This window comes from Triticum urartu, chromosome 2 (genome assembly GCF_003073215.2).
Source record: "Triticum urartu cultivar G1812 chromosome 2, Tu2.1, whole genome shotgun sequence".
Taxonomy (NCBI): Eukaryota; Viridiplantae; Streptophyta; class Magnoliopsida; order Poales; family Poaceae; genus Triticum; species Triticum urartu.
Genome location: NC_053023.1, coordinates 580,751,912 through 580,770,010, shown reverse-complemented (window position 1 = coordinate 580,770,010; position 18,099 = coordinate 580,751,912). Strand labels below are relative to the sequence as shown.

The following is an 18,099-nucleotide window of genomic DNA, read 5'->3' as shown; positions in this document are numbered from 1 at the left end:
TAATAAAAATTACAACTAGGTCCGTGGACCACGTAGCGACGACTACAAGCATTTTGTGCCAAATCTTGACCATGGATTTAATTAACAAAATGTTAATGCGTGTTACAAAAAATAGTATCATTGAAAATTATGTTAAATATGAATTCAAATATATAATCTTTTATATTATGCATTAACATTTTGTCAGGTAAATCTTTAGTCAAATTTTGACACAAAATATGAAGAGGATCAATAAACCAGGAGAGAGATAGTATTATTTTGATATTCATGCTGATAGTTTACCTGTAATTCGTGTTCCACCCTTTGTGGTGACTGATGTAAGCCTGTAACGAACAATTGTAAAACTATTATTCTTAATTAATATTATGGATTATTTCTTATAAAAAAGAAACAACACTCTTGTTCTTGTCTATGACCGCCACATGAGAAAACATGTCTTCTTCTAGTTAGAACATTTACAACCGGCCGATATATCCGACCCAAACATTTAAGCGCGGGCTGCTCGGACACTGATCAGACGTAAAATTGGCACTCATTCGGACATGGTAAATCTGGTCCGAACACTCGAACTGACCAGCAACCCCCATATTCAGTCTATATCTGGGGCAGATACGGGATGCACGGGCACGTCCGCCACGTCTAGTCCGGCCCACTGTGCCCCACCCGATCTCACATATATTCAACCCTATTCGCATTCGAAAGGAAACCCTAGCCGCATTTCGCACCACTCTACTCACCCCCCCCCCCCCCCTCCGCCCCAAGCTCATTTCTGGCGATCTCCGTCCTTCTCTTGCATGACGGGCAACGGATCTGAGTCCTACACCTTTTGATTCGTTCACTGGAAACTCGTCCATGCGGCCCCGAGGAGATGGTTGCCCGCATCGCACTCCGTCGCTCCTGGGAGGAGTATGCTTACAATGATCGAACTCCATTCGGGAGAATCCATTGTGTCCACGCAAATGGCGCATGGTTCCGGCGCGAGGAGTGTCGCCGCTGCCTCGCCTAAGGTGGTGCGGTCCATTTGGCGTACAAGCGCCATGGCGGATACGCAACCGCTTCGTTAGCGCACCGAGGCGAAGGTGCGCAACCACTTCATGCCGACACAAATATGGCACAATGCTAGCAGGCGCGGGAGGTCGTGACAACCCTCGCGCCAGACGTCGGCGAGGCAGACTCGCACTCTCCGGTGCCGCAACGGGTGATCGGTGACCATGGCTCTGCAGTCGCGTCGTGGTGGACGTGTCAGCCTCCAACCATGACGGATCAGATCCATCATCAATCTCACATCCACTAGCAACCTGCAGTCTCAGGGCTTCGATGAGGAAGAATAGGGCATGAAAGACTTTGGCGCCCCGAGTACCTACTCTACCTTTCCAAAGACCGCACCTCCAATCCGATGGGCGCAGCCGGCCGCCATACATGGACACAGCCGGAACAACAAGGACCGTCCTGGCGAAAATTAGAGTAGTTTTACGTTGCATGTAATCGTACGAATGTGATGGTTTGCAAATAGGGTGGCAGATGCTCTTACCAATCTTTGACATCAATATAGGTGCCTACTTTAGCCGTTGAATGAGCCAGCATTTCCGCAGTGGACTGACCATGAAGAGTCTTCCTTTCTAGACTGATCAAGCTGTTTTCTGCTGCCTTGCTGGGTACCAATAAATTCGCGCTTTCTGTGAAGCTTCCGTGAACCCGGATATTGCATGCGTAACTCACTCCTGGCCGCGCAGAGAGAAGAAATGACCACTGAGCAGCGAGCACAGTACACGTACCAGAAGGGTAACGGCACTAGCTACCAAGCACCGACGTGGAAAAAAGATCGAACTTTGGAGGGAGCAGCACGCCGGGGCTGGGATTGATTCCCCGATCGACACGACGAGCATTTGGTCTTGAGCTGCCGAACTCTCGTACAGCGCGACAGCAAGTGCAAGGGCGTGCAGTTTACGCATCAGACTAAGCTTTGAAACATGACCCCTGCAAAGAAAAGTCTTGATAGTCGACGAGCCGTGTGAATCTGTGACCGACGGTCGGTCTGATCTAGCCCAACCTTGACGCCATAGTCGTCCGCAAGATCAAACTTGCTGTGTCTATATAAACCGCTTGCCACCGCGCCTTGCCATGCACAGTCACATCGTAAGCAAGCAGCTACTAGGGCCTCAACAAGCAAACCTTGATTGTTGATTCGACATGGCGAAGTCGCCCATGGCGATCCTGGCTCTCGGGCTAGCAGCAGTAGTCCTATCTGGCGCCGGACTGGCGGGCGGCGATCCCGTGGAGAGCGTCGTCACCGACGCGTTCTTCGACGGGATCAAGTCCCGGGCCGCCGCCGACGGGTGCCCCGGCAAGAGCTTTTACACGCGCCAGTTTTTCCTGGACGGCGCCCAGGCGAACCCCGACTTCGGGGAAGGCGGCACCAGCGACGACGGCAAGAGGGAGATAGCCGCCTTCTTCGCCCATTTCACCCACGAGACTGGATGTAAGCTAAACGAAAGCAGTCATATACCAACACTAGACGAGTTTAAGCTTTCATTAGCTCTCCATAATTAAGCTGTCGATGTAACTTGTTACTTGTGTACAGACATGTGCTACATCGAGGAGAAGGACGGGGCGAGCCAGAACTACTGCGACACGAATTACCCGCTGTGGCCGTGTACCTCGGGGAGGGCGTACTACGGGCGCGGGCCGCTGCAGCTGACGTGGAACTACAACTACGGGGCGGCGGGGCAGAAGCTCGGCTTCAACGGGCTCGACAACCCGGAGAAGGTGGCGCAGGACCCGGCGTTGACGTTCCAGGCGGCGTTCTGGTTCTGGATGACCAACGTGCATCAGGTCGTGCCGCAGGGGTTCGGCGAGACCACCAGGAAAATCAACAGTGGCGAGTGCAACGGCGGGAACGCGCCGGCGATGAACGCGCGGGCGAACTACTACGTGGAGTACTGCAAGCAGTTCGGGGTCGACCCGGGGAACAACCTCACTTGCTAGATTCTTGATCGACGCGCAAAAACATTTTTTCAGACGATGCTCCTACTTACAGCTCTGCCTCCCTGTGTATTCTGGGATCATCTATATATTCTGTATATGTAATTTGGATTCCTGTATTCATATATCGGTAATATAAATAAACGTAATAAATAAACATTTCTTGACAGCATCCAAATGCTGCCAATGTTTCATTATCCCAGAGTTTTTTATTATTTCGGAGAAGTGATTCTACTTATTTCAGCAAAGTTATTTTTCACTACTTTAACTATTCATAGTTTTTGATTCTTTCCTTGGTTTTCCCTTCGTTTCGGGGCTGAGCAACCCATTTGCTCTGTTCTGCTCATGGTAATAGCCGCGCAGTTCATTGTTCACGCCGAGTAGTAATGCCCCCTCCATTTGTTGTACCTTTTCTACCTATCAATGCAAAGATACACAAATGCATGTGTATTCATGAATTATTATTTTTACTTCAGAAAGTGATATCAAATATTTCATTATTCCAGATATTTAAATTATTTCAAAAAAGTGTTTTGCACTACTAAAAAAGATCAATTTAACTATTTCATAAAACTGCTTAAAAATATTCTACTCCAGAATTACAATTATTTTAGTACAATGATTTTAACAATTTCATATAAATGATTTCCAATATTTTATTGTTGTTGTAGGGAAAACAACATGGTGATTAGGGGTGTGTTATCAACATGGTCAAAATCAAGATTATTGCGGATATCATTAGTCTAGCAAGCCCAATGAATATTTTAATTGGGGATCTGTACGATGACCTTATAGTGAAGTTTGTCATACATGATAAGATTAAGTCATCAATGTTTTATGAATAGGTGCAGTCGACTCGACGAAGCGTGACATGGTCCTATGTTAATAAGGCGTCGAGAGAGGTTCAGTGGTAGGCCCGAGTCAAACGAGGCTACTCGACATGCATGCTCTCTAAACTTCTCTTTCTCAATGTCGATCCGAGTTGAATGAGGCTCCTCGGACACAACCCTAGAGCTCTCTGAACGAGGCTTGAAGCTTCAGTCCCCCCCCCCCTGATTTTTATTCAAGTGATAGTGAGTGAGTTACAGGCCCTTGTGGCCTTTATAGGGGACATGGGTTCTTGACAAATGACCAAGGCTTCCCTTGGGATGGTAGGTTTGTTTTAGTGGAACAAAGTATGTTTATTCATGCAAAATGTTTCAAGGCATACAAACAAAATACAGTAAATCACCAAGCCAAACATAGCGGTCAGCATCCACAAAAGATGCAACCTCTTCTAGATTGAGATGGTAGGTGGGAGGGGTAGGATTGGTAACCTTTGGTCCATGGATCCGTGGTGGACTATGAGAGGGAGTGAGTCAGTCTAGCCTCTATTATCATGGGCTTTTTTTGTTGGGCTTCCTTCTTGACCTGGCTGCTTTTGCTCTTGTGCCATTCCATTGAGTTTATATTTTTACTTGAGATTTTGCCCTACCTTTGCTCTGCCCCAGCCAAAATGCCCCATCTTATATTGCAATTGATAAAATGCCCCATCTTTGCTATGCCTCTAGATAAAATGCCCCAAACTTACTTGATGATATATCTTTACGGTATGATAGAAATAAGATGGTGGAAAAGTCCAAAATACCCCTAAACAAAAAACAAAATGTTAGCAGCCCATGCAATCTTGTTTGAATGCCCAAAAAATTCAAATTTTGTTCAAAAATCAACATGCCCAGAAAAATCTTAAAAAATTACAGAAAATCGAGTACGTTCACAGAAGTCCACTGTTCAAATTTAATCCAATTCTAAGCAAGGATCAAAGAGAAAACGGGATTTCAAATTTCTGTACAGATTTGTTTAAATTTTGGACGAAAATTTGTACTGCCCAAAAAAAAATCTGAAAACATTACAGAAAATCAAGTATATTCATAGTAGTCTATTGTTCAAATTCCAGTCAATTCTGAATAAGTATCAAAGAGAACACACAATTTCAAATTTCTGTCCTCAAGGCTTTCATAGATCTAGATTAATTGCTTTAGATCCATGGCTTCACTCAGATTATATGTCACCCGAGAGGAATAACTTAAATGGTTGTTGACTTTGAATAGAAATCTTGCAAGTTAGGATCCAAGTATGTGAGCTGCAAAGGGAGATGGAAGAGGTGCGCCAGAAACCCGAGAACGAGAAGGGCAATACCAAGCTGCTAGAAAAAAAGAAACTGCCATGGGAGGTAATCTTTATTATCTAAGTGAACTTGTTATTTTCCTTTCGCCTGATCCCGAACAAGACTCATTCCAATAAATGTATGTCTGAAACGTTCTTTTAACTAAACGACTAAGGAACTGCATCTCTCTAGAATCTGTGAAGAAAGCCTTGGAGGAAAAATATGTTGAGCATGCCAAATCTTGGGAAGAAGTCCGAGAAAAGATTAGAAAAGCATATGTGTCGGTGTACTAGAGTAGGGGTACCCTAGTACTCCGAATTTGTGCACGGGCAGTCGCAACATCCCGCGGCAAGGCTTGCCGCGGTGGCCGCCAAGACCCTCCGCGGCTACTTTGAAGACCATTCAAGAACAAAGTACTAAAACCAAGACCCCGGCAAGAGGAGCTTGCCGGGAAGGCTAACCAAGGCCCCGACAAGAAAAGCTGGCCGGGAAGAAGACAAGACCCCGGCAAGAGGAGCTTGCCGGGAAGGCCACTCAAGGCATACCAAGAAAGCTTGCCGCGACGCGCCGCGCGTCCCGGCAAGGCCCGGTGAGCGACAAGCTTCCGAATACGACAAGCCGACGACCGCGGCAAGGAGCTTGCCGCGGGAAACCCCCACTTCGTGCCCGCGCTCCAGCACACCTGCCAACGTGTCGCTCTGGGACCCTCCCAAGCACACGTGGCAGAGAGGCCGTGCAGTTAGGGGTGCGCGGTGGCAAGCAGGCGCTGACGAGATAACCATCGTGGCAAGCAGGCGCTGACAAGGTAACCATCGTGGCAAACGGTGGCGTCCCTAGCGGTCCATTTCGGCACTGTTTAGGCGACACAGACGGGCAATTAATGCCCTTGTCCCCTGCCGCCAGGGTTAGGTATGATAACACTGTACAGGTAGCTGTACCAACCACCACTTTTACATTTTTGCCCCCCGTTGCTATGTCGGTAACCCCTTGAGCATATAAAAGGAGGCCCGAGTGCAACGAGGGAGGGGGTTAGCCACTTCAAACACTCACGCTCGGTCTTGCTAGCTGCTGGTGTGTACTGTAGCACTCCGCGCTCCCGAGCTAGAAATCAATACAACACCACAAAGCAGGAGTAGGGTTTTACGCATCCGTGCGGCCCGAACCTGGGTAAATCGCTCGTGTGTCTCGCCTCGATCTGCTCTTTGCGCGACCTCCGCCCCCGCCGAACCAAAAGGGACCCGGTCCGCCGGTCCCATAGGTGCCCGTGGATCTAGCGGCCCCGGCATCTCTGGCGCGCCAGGTAGGGGGCGTCGAAGTTGTGTGAACCAGATCCGGCGTTCTTGCGAGCTAGATCTTTTTCATCTTCATCAACATCAGATCCGGCGTTCTCGCGAGCTAGATCTTCATCACCTTCATCAACATGCCGCCGAAGAAGAAAGTTTCGGAGGCAGCTACTCCGTCCGCGCCGAGCCAGCCACCGCCGGAGCAAACGGTTGGTGGGGCAGGCACCGGCGGAAGAACACGCGTCGACGAGGGAACTCACGGTGCTGCCAGGTCACAGGACAAGGCTGCGCTGCCCATCGGCGGCGTAGCCGGCTCCCACAATGACCGGGCACACTCCAAGACCTCGGCGTCCGTGCATGCACCGCGCCCATCTCAGGAGGCGCGGGACCGGCAGCGTCATGGTACTCACGGTACCATGCGTTCGCTAGACCAAGATCGTGCTGGTGGATCTCGGAGCGCTCAGGACCACCATGCACGTCAACCTGCTGGCGCGAGCGAGACACGATCGCCTGGGCGAGATACTGCTCCTTCTAACGTAGTTAGAAGTCCGAGCATATCCCGCTCCTCGCACCGTTCGCCACCGCCACCCGCCACCGCAGCAGAAGCGTTGGCACGAGCTCAGCTGCTCCTAGACTACCCTCCAGCGGCGGACAAGGTTGACGACTGGAGGGCCACTATCCAGAGTCTCATCGGCTTCGCCAATGGCGACACTCCACGGCAGCCGAGTGCGTCTCAGCCGCGGCATGCCAGCCAGGCACAAGCCGGAGACGACAAGACTGGTGGGGGTGCAACTACTGTGCACTCTCCACCCCGAAGGCCAAGATCGTCGACTCGCCGGGTCCACCTCGACAGCGACTCCACCGCGTTGTCAGATCCGCGAGCTCGTCGCGATCAGCGCCAAGTCCTTCAAGAGCGACAACAAGAAGACGCTCGTACTCACATCGAGCGCCGGAGAGAAGCGTGGCGTCAATCAGACCAGCGCGCTGGGCCCTCTGTTGACATGCGTGCACCGGAGGAGCCAGGCGACTTACCGTACGCGGTAGGTTGCCCTGCGTTCACTTGTGAGCTGCGGCAAGTCCAGTGGCCCAGTACAAAGAATTTCAAACCAGATGTACCCGAGAAGTACGACGGCAAGTCGCATCCGTCGGAGTTCCTCAGCATCTACACCATCGCGGTGCAGGCTGCTGGGGGGCGGGACGATAAGATCCTTGCCAACTACTTCCCGTTGGTGCTCAAGCCCAACGTCAGGTCCTGGCTCATGCACTTGCCGGACAACTCCATATCCTCCTGGGCTGATCTATGCCATCAGTTTGTCGGCGCCTTCACAGGCGGCCACAAACCGCATGGCCAAGAGAGCGATCTTCACCTGCTCGTCCAGAAGGAAGGAGAGCCCCTGCGCAAGTATATCCAGAGATTCAGCCGTGTACATCACAACATCCCAAATATCCACCCTGCCGCGGTAATCAGCGCGTTCCATCAGAACATGCGTAACCGCAGGATGCGGGAGGAGTTGGCGATGTGCAAGATTCGGGACGTCAGCGAGCTATATGCCCTGGCCGACAAGTCTGCACGCGCTGAGGAAGGGAGGAAATTCCCCAGAGAAAGCACTGGAGCAGGGGGATCTGACAGCGAGGATGCCGCCCCGGCAAAGAAAAACCGGCGGCGCAACAACAGGAAAAAGCAGAACAAGGAGGTGCTGGTCGTTGAGCAGTCCGGCAGCGACGGCGGCGCCAAGCAAGCCAGGGTCAGTAGCTCCGGCAAGGAGGTTGCCGCGTGCGCCAACTGCCAGGCTGTGGCAGCCGCCGACAAGCAGGACGGCTCCGCCAAGCAATACTGCAAGATTCACCGCACCAAGGGCCATGACCTCCAGAGCTGCAAGAAAGTCGAGCAGCTTGTCCAGCAGCAAAGAGCTGAGTACGAGCGGCGTGACAAGGAGAGGGCCCAAGGAGGTGCTGGAGGATCCGGCAAGAAGCGCGCCGGACAGGGAGGACGCCGCGACAAGGCCAAGCAGCGGCAAGGAGACAGGCCTCCCCGCGGCCGCGACAACGACGAAGATGACGACGACGAAGACATGGATGATGTTGAGACCAGTGAACAGGAGTTTCAGAAAGCCACAGAGGTCTTGTGCGTTGACGGCGGTGCTTCTCTGCACACTTCACACCACCAACTCAAGCAGTGGGCGCGGGAAGTCAATGCAGCGGAACCACCTATCGAATCGCGCAAGCTTCTGAAATGGTCCAGCACGCCTATCATCTTTGACATTGAGGACCACCCTGATCGAACAACTGCGGTCGGGTGCTTGCCGATGTTGGTCTCACCAACTATCCGCAACCTCAAGGTCACAAAGATGCTAGTTGACGGCGGGGCCGGCTTGAACCTGATCTCCTCCGCTGTTCTCCAGAAACTCCAAATCCCTGACAGCGAGCTCGAAGAGACCGACACATTCTAAGGAATTAACCCGGGAAGGAGCAAGCCGAAGGGGAAGGTCACGCTGCCGGTAACATTTGGCAGCGAGCTAAACTTCAGGACTGAGAGGGTCACATTCGACGTTGCCGATATCCCATTGCCCTACAATGGGATACTTGGCCGTCCAGCACTCGCCAAGTTCATGGCAGCCTCTCACTACGCATATAACATGCTGAAGATGCCAGGCCCGATAAGCGTCATTTCTGTCCCTGGCGACAAGAAGGATGCTCTTATCTGTGCCGACAAGATCTACCGGAAAGCAGCAGCCACGGCAGATCGCAATCCACTTGCTGCTGAAGCTCTCGGGGGGAAGAAGACCAAGTCCGGCAAGAGTTCTGATGCCCACTCCGGCAAGCGCACCTCTTCGGAGTGCTGCGCCGCCGTCGAGGACGCACCATCGAGCTCCACCGGCAAGACCAAGTCCGGCAAGAGTTCTGGTGCCCACTCCGGCAAGCACACCTCTTCGGAGTGCTGCGCTGCCGTTGAGGACGCGCCATCGAACTCCACCGGCAAGTGCAAGAAGACGATGGCGGCTCCGCCAGAGACGAAGAAGGTGCCCGCCAAGGAGGACGGCACTGATGGTACCTTCACCATCAGTGCCACGCTCGACCCTAAATAGGAAAGCGTGCTCGTTACTTTCCTGCGGGCGAATGTCGACGTGTTTGCATGGCAGCCGTCTGACATCCCCGGTGTTCCCAGGAAAGTGATTGAGCACCACCTTGCCGTTTGTCCTCATGCGCGGCCCGTCAAGCAGAAAGTCAGAAAGCAGGCAGTGGAGCGCCAAGAATTCATTGCAGAAGAAATCAAGAAACTGGAAGCAGCGGGCCTTGTCAGAGGAGTGCTCTATCCCACGTGGTTGGCCAATCCTGTCGTTGTGCGCAAGGCAAACGGGAAATGGAGACTTTGCATCGATTTCATCGATGTTAACAAAGCTTGTCCCAAAGACCCATTTCCTTTGCCGCGCATTGACCAGATTGTTGACTCCACAGCCGGATGTGATTTGCTCTCATTTCTTGACGCATACTCAGGATATCATCAGATCTTCATGGCAGAAGAGGATGAGGAGAAGACCGCATTTATTACTCCATGTGGCACGTACTGTTTCGTACGGATGCCTTTCGGATTAAAAAATGCTGGTTCGACATTTGCAAGAGTAGTCCATGTTGCTCTTGAGCCACAGATACACAGAAATGTGGAAGCCTACATGGATGATATAGTGGTCAAGAGCAAGGACAGAGCAACCCCGACTCAAGATTTGGACGAGACCTTTGCAAATCTGCGCAAGATCAGCCTCAAGCTCAACCCAGAGAAGTGTGTGTTTGGAGTTCCCTCCGGCAAGCTTCTCGGGTTCTTCGTGTCTCAGCGGGGAATTGAAGCCAACCCCGACAAGATCAGGGCCATTGAGCAGATTGAAGCACCAAAGCGCGTCAAGGATGTACAGAAACTTGCCGGTTGCGTGGCTGCTCTCAGCAGGTTTATCTCTCGGTCTGCTGAGCGCGCCCTGCCGTTTTTCAAATTATTGAAAAAGGCAGGTCCGATGAAATGGACTCCGGAAGCGGAGGCTGCGCTGCAGGACCTGAAGAGATACCTGTCCTCCCCTCCAATACTTGTCGCACCTAAGCCACAAGAGAAGTTGCTGCTGTACATAGCGACAACCAATCAAGTGGTTAGTGCTGCGTTAGTAGCAGAGAGGGAGGCAGATGATGAGCCAGCAACCGCGGCAAGCGCATCCAGCGACAAGCAGGGGGCCTCCCCGACAAGCTCTGGTTCCGACAAAGATGGATCTGCGCAGATGCACGAAGAGACACGGAAGAGAATGGTGCAGCGCCCAGTTTACTTTGTCAGTTCCCTCCTGCAGGGGGCTAGGTCAAGGTATTCTGGTGTGCAGAAATTGCTTTTCGGCCTTCTCATGGCCTCGAGAAAGCTGCGCCATTACTTCTAAGCACATGAGATCACAGTCGTCACTCGCTTTCCGCTGAAAAGGATACTGCAGAATCCAGAAGCGACAGGCAGGATTGTTGAGTGGGCACTGGAACTGTCAAGATTTGGCCTCAAGTTTGAAAGTACTTCAACTATCCAGAGCAGAGCATTGGCAGAATTTATAGCAGAATGGACGCCAACGCCAGATGAAGAAATTCCAGAAACGAGCATCCTCGACAAGGAAGCAAGCAAAGAGTGGCTGATGTACTTTGATGGTGCCTTCTCGCTGCAAGGCGCCGGCGCTGGTGTGCTGCTTATCGCACCCACCGGAGAGCACCTCAAGTACATAGTCCAGATGCACTTTCCGAAGGAGCAAGCAACGAACAATACTGCAGAGTATGAGGGATTGCTTGCCGGTCTCAGGATCGCGGCAGACCTTGGGATCAAGAAGCTCATTGTCAGGGGTGACTCACAGCTTGTCGTCCGCCAAGTAAACAAGAATTATCAGAGTCCGTTGATGGAAGCTTACATTGACGAAGTGAGAAAGCTAGAAGAACACTTTGACGGCCTACAAATGGAGCATGTTCCAAGAGCTCAGAACGCCATTGCAGATGGCCTGTCAAAGTGTGCTACACTTAAGTTACCTGTGGAACCAGGGATCTTTGTGCTCAAGCTGACTCAACCGTCCGTAACACCATCAACTAGACAGAGCAGGAAAAGGAAGTTGATTTCTGGTGACTATTTGCCGGCAGAGCTTCCCGAAGCCGCCGCCAAGAGGGTCCCCAAGATCGACGCCAAGAGCGCTGAGGAGCAGTCTGCTCCGGCAAGCCCTAGGGTTTGTTCCGTTGAAGCAGAAGCTCCCGGCAAGCTTGTCGGGGAACGTCAAGCTCCGGCAGAGACACAAATTCTCGCCGTAGAAGCGGATGTTCCCGCGGCAGCTGAGACCGACACCAAGAGCGCTGGGGAGCAAGATGCTCCGGCAAGCCCTAGGGTTTGTTCCGTTGAAGCAGAAGCTCCCGGCAAGTTTTGCTCCGGCAAGCTTGTCGGGGAACGTCAAGCTCCGGCAGAGCCGCAGATTCTTGCCATAGAAGCGGATGTTCCCGCAGCAACAGAGTTGCCTTTAGTCCTTGTTGTCGAGCCACAAGCTCCAACATGAGCGTAGCAGATCGTCCGTTTCCTTCAGACAGGAGAACTTCCCGAAGAGCAAGAAGAAGCGGAAAGAGTAGCCCGGCAGTCAAGTATGTACCAGTTTGTCGACAAGACACTGTACAGAAGAAGACTCAACAGGGTGAAATTGAAGTGTATTCCCCGGGAAGACGGACAAAAGCTGTTGGCAGAGATACATGGAGGCATATGTGGTCACCACATTGGCGCAAGAGCACTTGTCGGCAAAGCATTCCGGCAAGGTTTCTTCTGGCCAACAGCCTTCCAGGATGCAACTGCACAAGTAATCAAGTGTGAAGCGTGCCAGTTTCATTCCAAGCAGATACACCAGCCAGCTCAAGCTCTTCAGACGATCCCTTTATCCTGGCCATTTTCGGTCTGGGGGCTCGACATCCTCGGCCCCTTTCCCCGAGCTGTCGGGGGCTTTGAGTACTTGTACGTTGCAATCGACAAGTTCACAAAGTGGCCGGAAGTGGAACCAGTGAGGAAGGTGACCGCACAGTCAGCCGTCAAGTTCTTCAGGTCGATTGTCTGCCGCTTCGGGATCCCTAACAGGATAATCACCGACAACGGAACACAATTCACGAGCCGCACCTTTATGCAGTACGTCCAAGATCTTGGCGCCAAGGTCTGTTTCGCTTCTGTTGCTCACCCGAGAAGCAACGGTCAAGCGGAGAGGGCAAATGCTGAAGTGCTGCGCGGGCTCAAGACCAGAACTTTCGACAAGCTGCACAAGTGCGGAAGAAACTGGATCGAGGAGCTGCCGGTGGCTCTTTGGTCGATCAGAACAACGCCAAATCGAGCCACTGGATAGACACCCTTTGCTCTAGTCTATGGAGCAGAGGCAGTTACCCCCACGGAACTCGTAGACGGGTCACCTCGAGTGCTCGCTTATGATGAGCTCGAGCAAGAGCGGCTGCAGCAAGATGACGCGCTGCTCCTTGAGGAAGACCGTCTCCAGGCTGCTGTGCGAGCTGCTCGCTACCAGCAAGCTCTGCGCCGCTACCATAGCCGCAGAGTCAATGCCAGGAGTCTCGAGGAAGGCGACCTTGTTCTTCGGCGCGTTCAGTCGGCCAAGAATTCCAACAAGTTGACGCCGAAGTGGGAAGGCCCTTACCGGGTGAAGCGAGTCACAAGGCCTGGCGCTGTCCGCCTTGAGACCGAAGATGGCGTACCAGTGAGCAACTCCTAGAACATCGAGCATCTTCGTAAGTTTTACCCGTAAGGCGCGGTTGTCGGACCCTGTCCGGCAACCACCTTTCTGTACAAGTCTTGCCGCTGTTGCATGTAATCCTTTGTACAGAGCCAGGCACAGACCCTGAGCACCAGTAAATGAAGCGCTGATCACCATGGGGTTAGAGCATGCATGCTAGGTCGAGTCTCGTCCTTGGTTAGGGTCGATAGTGCCTAACAGCTGCTAACCCCTAGCTTAGAGGTCGAGAGTCCGTCCCTTCGCTTTTCCTTCGTTCGCAGGGCTCGCATATCCTGGCCGGACCGCTTGAGGGCAAGAAGGAGAAGAAGGGCGCGCCGGTGCCTGAGCCCCGGCAAACCGGTGTTTCTGGGGGCTGCGGGTGCCAAGATTCATCCACGGCAAGCCAGAGTTGCCGGGGGCTGCGATATCAGATAAGTCTTTCGTCCCTCTTCATGCATCCTCTTATGGACTGGGGAATGCGAAACCGCGTTTCTTCCCGAAAACTGCCGTGCTCCCTCAACTCTAGGCCCTGGGGCTCGTTCCCGGGGCTGAGTTTGGTCGTAGTCGCGGCAGCAAAGGGATGAAACGAGGCCGCACCCACCTCGTTCCCGCCTCCGTCAAAGGCACGAGAAAGGTCGAGCGACGTGGGAAGGCGGCAGGTCCTGTTGCCGGGAGATGAAATGTCTGTCCGAGGGACACCAAGGATTTGCTCCTTGGCGTGGGTTCAACCCGCGAGACAAATAACCCGGCAAACATCCCCTTTTCATTAAAAAACATCCCACTCAGGTACAGTCCATAGAGGATGAAAAACATGAAAGAGAGGACTACAAGTTTTAGATGCAGCTAAGGCCCGAAGGCTTACAAATTAAAAAGATAAGGTGCCCGTAATCCTTTTCCTATCCCTCTCTTCAGGAGATAGGTCAAGGAGGCGAAAAGGGCAAAAGAGGCGCCTAGGCGAGCTACGGGTGCCAGAAGACACCAAGAGAACATCCTGGGGGCCGTCCAAAGGCTGGACGATGATGGCAGCGCCGGAAGCGGGGCTCGAAGACGGGGCGGCAGGACGTCAGCACGCTGTCGAGGGCACCACGCCCTCGTACTCCGACCTGACGGCCTTGTCGCCAGCCCTCTTCCCCTTCCGCAGCCTCCCTACGCCAGCCGCCCAAGGAGACGGCCCCGGGGAGTTCAAGGAGCCGGCGACACGGATGATGGGGTCGCCGGTGCCGCGCGAAGCGGCGCCCGATGCCTAGTCGGACCCGCCATCCCACCGCCCGCTACCCTCATCGTCGCTGTCGCTCTCCTCCTCGTCACTCTCGCTCGAGGAGGAGCCTTCGCTATCGGAGGAGCTGTCCACGCAGCACTTCGCCCGAGTGCCGAAGCACCCGAAGACCTTGACGGAGAGGAGATCGCCCTCCATCAACTTAAAATGAAGGGTAAAACCCTCCATCAGGCTGTGGATACGGGCGAACGTCTTCCACCCTCGATCAAGATACATCACATTAGGGGCTGGGAATACAACGCGGACTCGCGTGCCGCTGATCCCACAGCCCCTCATGTGCAGTCTCAGTGTCTCGGGCGGGTCCAACTCCATCGCGCTCGCAAACGGAGCTGGAAGCCGGAGGCGACGACGAGGCGCCCGGCGCAGCCTGACGAAGAACTCGCAAGGGTTGTCCCCTATATGGACCGCCGTGGGGGGAGGAGTCGCTGGCGGAGGCGAAGCTGGCGCGCCACCCCGTCCGCCTCTTCCCCGAGCGCCTCGACCTCGTCCTCGACCTCGTCCGCGACCTCGCCCCCTCCCTCTCCCCCTTATGGCTGGCTCTGCCACCACGAGCGCGGGAGAGGGAGGGGTGCGCTGTCTGGCGGCGACCCTCGCCGCCACCGATGAAGGGCCAGGGTTCCCTTTCTCCATGGCAAATGAGAGAAAGGGGAGCAGAAGCTGAAGAAGGGAGGAGATGAGAGAGTGCGGGTTTCTGCGCTCCCCTCCCGCTCTTTATAAAGGAGCGAGGTGGGGGCTCGGCCGCCCCGCTCAGCGAATCAAGGCACGGGGAGAGCAGGGAATCGGGGCCAACCCGCTGCCTCTGCTCGCGACGGCCCAGATTCCCACTCCCACCGTCCACGACTCCAAGCGCATGGGAGCCGCGTGGCGGGGATGCAGAGCTGAGGCGATGGATGAGGCGGCCTCGCCCCACCCCGTGATCGCGGGGAGTGGGCGCCTCGAAAACCGCGCACCGGCCCCGTCCAATAAATGCACCACGCCCCCACGCCTACCTCCGTTTAGGTAGGAGGGCGCGAACCGTCCCCTTCATCATGGCTTGACGCATGCCCACGGGGCTGAGCCCCGCGCACGCCGCCCACGTCACCCACGACGCCGCGTTTGACGCGCACCGTTCTGGGCGTGCGCGGTGGGAGCGGAGAGATATGCGGCGTGACCTAGGCCGCGCGTGTCCGTGCACTGTTTTGGGCCTGGCCCAACAAGCTCGGCACCGTGTCTGGCCCAGGCCCGGGGGCTCCTGTCGGTGTACTAGAGTAGGGGTACCCTAGTACCCCGAACTTGTGCACGGGCAGTCGCAGCATCCCGCGGCAAGGCTTGCCGCGGTGGCCGCCAAGACCCTCCGCGGCTACTTTGAAGACCATTCAAGAACAAAGTACTAAAACCAAGGCCCCGGCAAGAGGAGCTTGCCGGGAAGGCCAACCAAGGCCCCGGCAAGAAAAGCTGGCCGGGAAGAAGACAAGACCCCGGCAAGAGGAGCTTGCCGGGAAGGCCACTCAAGGCATACCAAGAAAGCTTGCCGCGACGCGCCGCGCGTCCCGGCAAGGCCCGGTGAGCGACAAGCTCCCGAATACGACAAGGCGACGACCGCGGCAAGGAGCTTGCCGCGGGAAACCCCCACTTCGTGCCCGCGCTCCAGCACACCTGCCAACGTGTCGCTCTGGGACCCTCCCAAGCACACGTGGCAGAGAGGCCGTGCAGCTAGGGGTGCGCGGTGGCAAGCAGGCGCTGACGAGATAACCATCGTGGCAAGCAGGCGCTGACAAGGTAACCATCATGGCAAACGGTGGCGTCCCTAGCGGTCCATTTCGGCACTGTTTAGGCGACACAGACGGGCAATTAATGCCCTTGTCCCCTGCCGCCAGGGTTAGGTATGACAACACTGTACAGGTAGCTGTACCAACCACCACTTTTACATTTTTGCCCCCCGTTGCTATGTCGGTAACCCCTTGAGCATATAAAAGGAGGCCCGAGTGCAACGAGGGAGGGGGTTAGCCACTTCGAACACTCACGCTCGATCTTGCTAGCTGCTGGTGTATACTGTAGCACTCTGCGCTCCCGAGCTAGAAATCAATACAACACCACAAAGCAGGAGTAGGGTTTTACGCATCCGTGCGGTCCGAACCTGGGTAAATCGCTCGTGTGTCTCGCCTCGATCTGCTCTTTGCGCGACCTCCGCCCCCGCCGAACCAAAAGGGACCCGGTCCGCCGGTCCCATAGGTTCCCGTGGATCTAGCGGCCCCGACAATATGCGAGTTTGAATGAATTCCAAGAAGTCAAATAACTCAATGACCATCTCCGAAAAGTGGTTGATGAGCTGCAAAAACAGTTTGATGGTCATACACAGACTGGCACATAAAATATTTGCAACTGTCGGATATCATGGAGAAGAATAGATGCAGTATGAGAAGGATCTTGGTGAACTCAGTCACCGTAATGGTGAAGCTTAAACTTTCTTTGTGAACCAGCTAGATGACGTTATAGCTTGGATCTGTACATGGTCTTTACTCATTCCTATGGACTCCAGGGAGCCTTTGCTTACTGGGTGCAACCAATGGGAGATGGTGGCTCGGCCTATATTCAACCGGTTCGGATGACGTTCACATAATAGGATAGAGGGCTAGAGAGCTTGTCCTTATTATCACCGTATCGGTTGAGGCCCTATATTTTTTTCAGATCTTTGTGCTATGACTTTGCTCCGTTTGTGAGCTATAAGATCTTTATGATGATACTTTCTGCATTTTTAATAAAATGGCCGCATGCATCATCATGATGCAGAGACCGGGGGTATACCTCCATTACCAAAAAAAAAGCTAGATGACGTTAACCAGAAAATTGAGCAGAAACTTGAAGTAATGATTGTCTTCCTGCCGAGTGACATTCAAACTGACCTCTTTTTACTCATTGTCACTAACCTTCACTTGTGCAGAATTTTGTTCTGATCCAAGTGAGGAGGCGCATAAAGTTCACCCAGAACTTGAAGCATACGGGATGGACATCAAGGAGACCCCATGGGCATCCACTCGGCAGCAGAGTTTTTCATCTGGCTAGAGGAGCATGCTGAAGCGGCAAGGGACCATGTAGCCGGAGTGAAGGAATCCATGAAGGAAATCAATGCAGACATGCGCCCTGGGGAAGAACTTGATGGAGAACTAGAAGCCTGCCTATCCCAACTTGCGCAAGTGTGAGACCGAGTGACACAATGGAAGAAATGCGTTGCACATCATGGACCTGATGTTGCCCTTGCTCTCACTCTCACATTCCTAAGATCAATGAGAAGAAATTTCAAGCAGTTGGATCTGGGAATACAGAGGGCCAAAACTTTGAAGACCACTTGGAGACCTTTATCGAAGCTGCAAGCCAGATTCCCGATTTCATTGATTTGGATACTTTCATTGATCCAGTCAGAGTGCCAGACACCCTGAAGGCCGAGGCCGAAAAGGAAAAAGGAAAAGGCAACGAGTGAAAAACTTAGGTGTTAAATTTTCCTTGGAATGCTGAGTGAAATTTGTAAGAAACTTTAAGTCTGATTGAGCAGCGAGACTCGAAAACTCCTAATTATTTTGCTTTAGAGAAAAGTATACTTTTCGTTCCTTAACTTTTGGTAAAGTCTAAATTTAGTCCCTCAACTTTAAAACCGGACAACTTGCATCCTCAACTTTTGAAACCAGTTAAGTT

The 18,099-nt window shown here is 53.3% G+C and overlaps 1 protein-coding gene across 1 annotated transcript; it reads left to right on the top strand.

The window, feature by feature from the left end:
* Window positions 1-2,107: 2,107 nt before the first annotated feature.
* On the top strand, window positions 2,108-3,176 carry LOC125533689 (chitinase 5-like). Its single transcript, XM_048697058.1, has 2 exons — window positions 2,108-2,479; window positions 2,582-3,176. The coding sequence occupies exons 1-2, from the start codon at window positions 2,191-2,193 to the stop codon at window positions 2,983-2,985; spliced, it is 693 nt and encodes a 230-aa protein (XP_048553015.1). The 5' UTR covers window positions 2,108-2,190; the 3' UTR covers window positions 2,986-3,176.
* The last annotated feature ends 14,923 nt before the right edge of the window (window positions 3,177-18,099 follow it).

Bases quoted from the DNA above. Each gene is read 5' to 3' on its own strand.
- LOC125533689 (XM_048697058.1), top strand. From the start codon at position 2,191: ATGGCGAAGTCGCCCATGGCGATCCTGGCTCTCGGGCTAGCAGCAGTA. The intron at 2,480-2,581 runs GTAAGCTAAACG...ACTTGTGTACAG, and splicing joins TTTCACCCACGAGACTGGAT to ACATGTGCTACATCGAGGAG.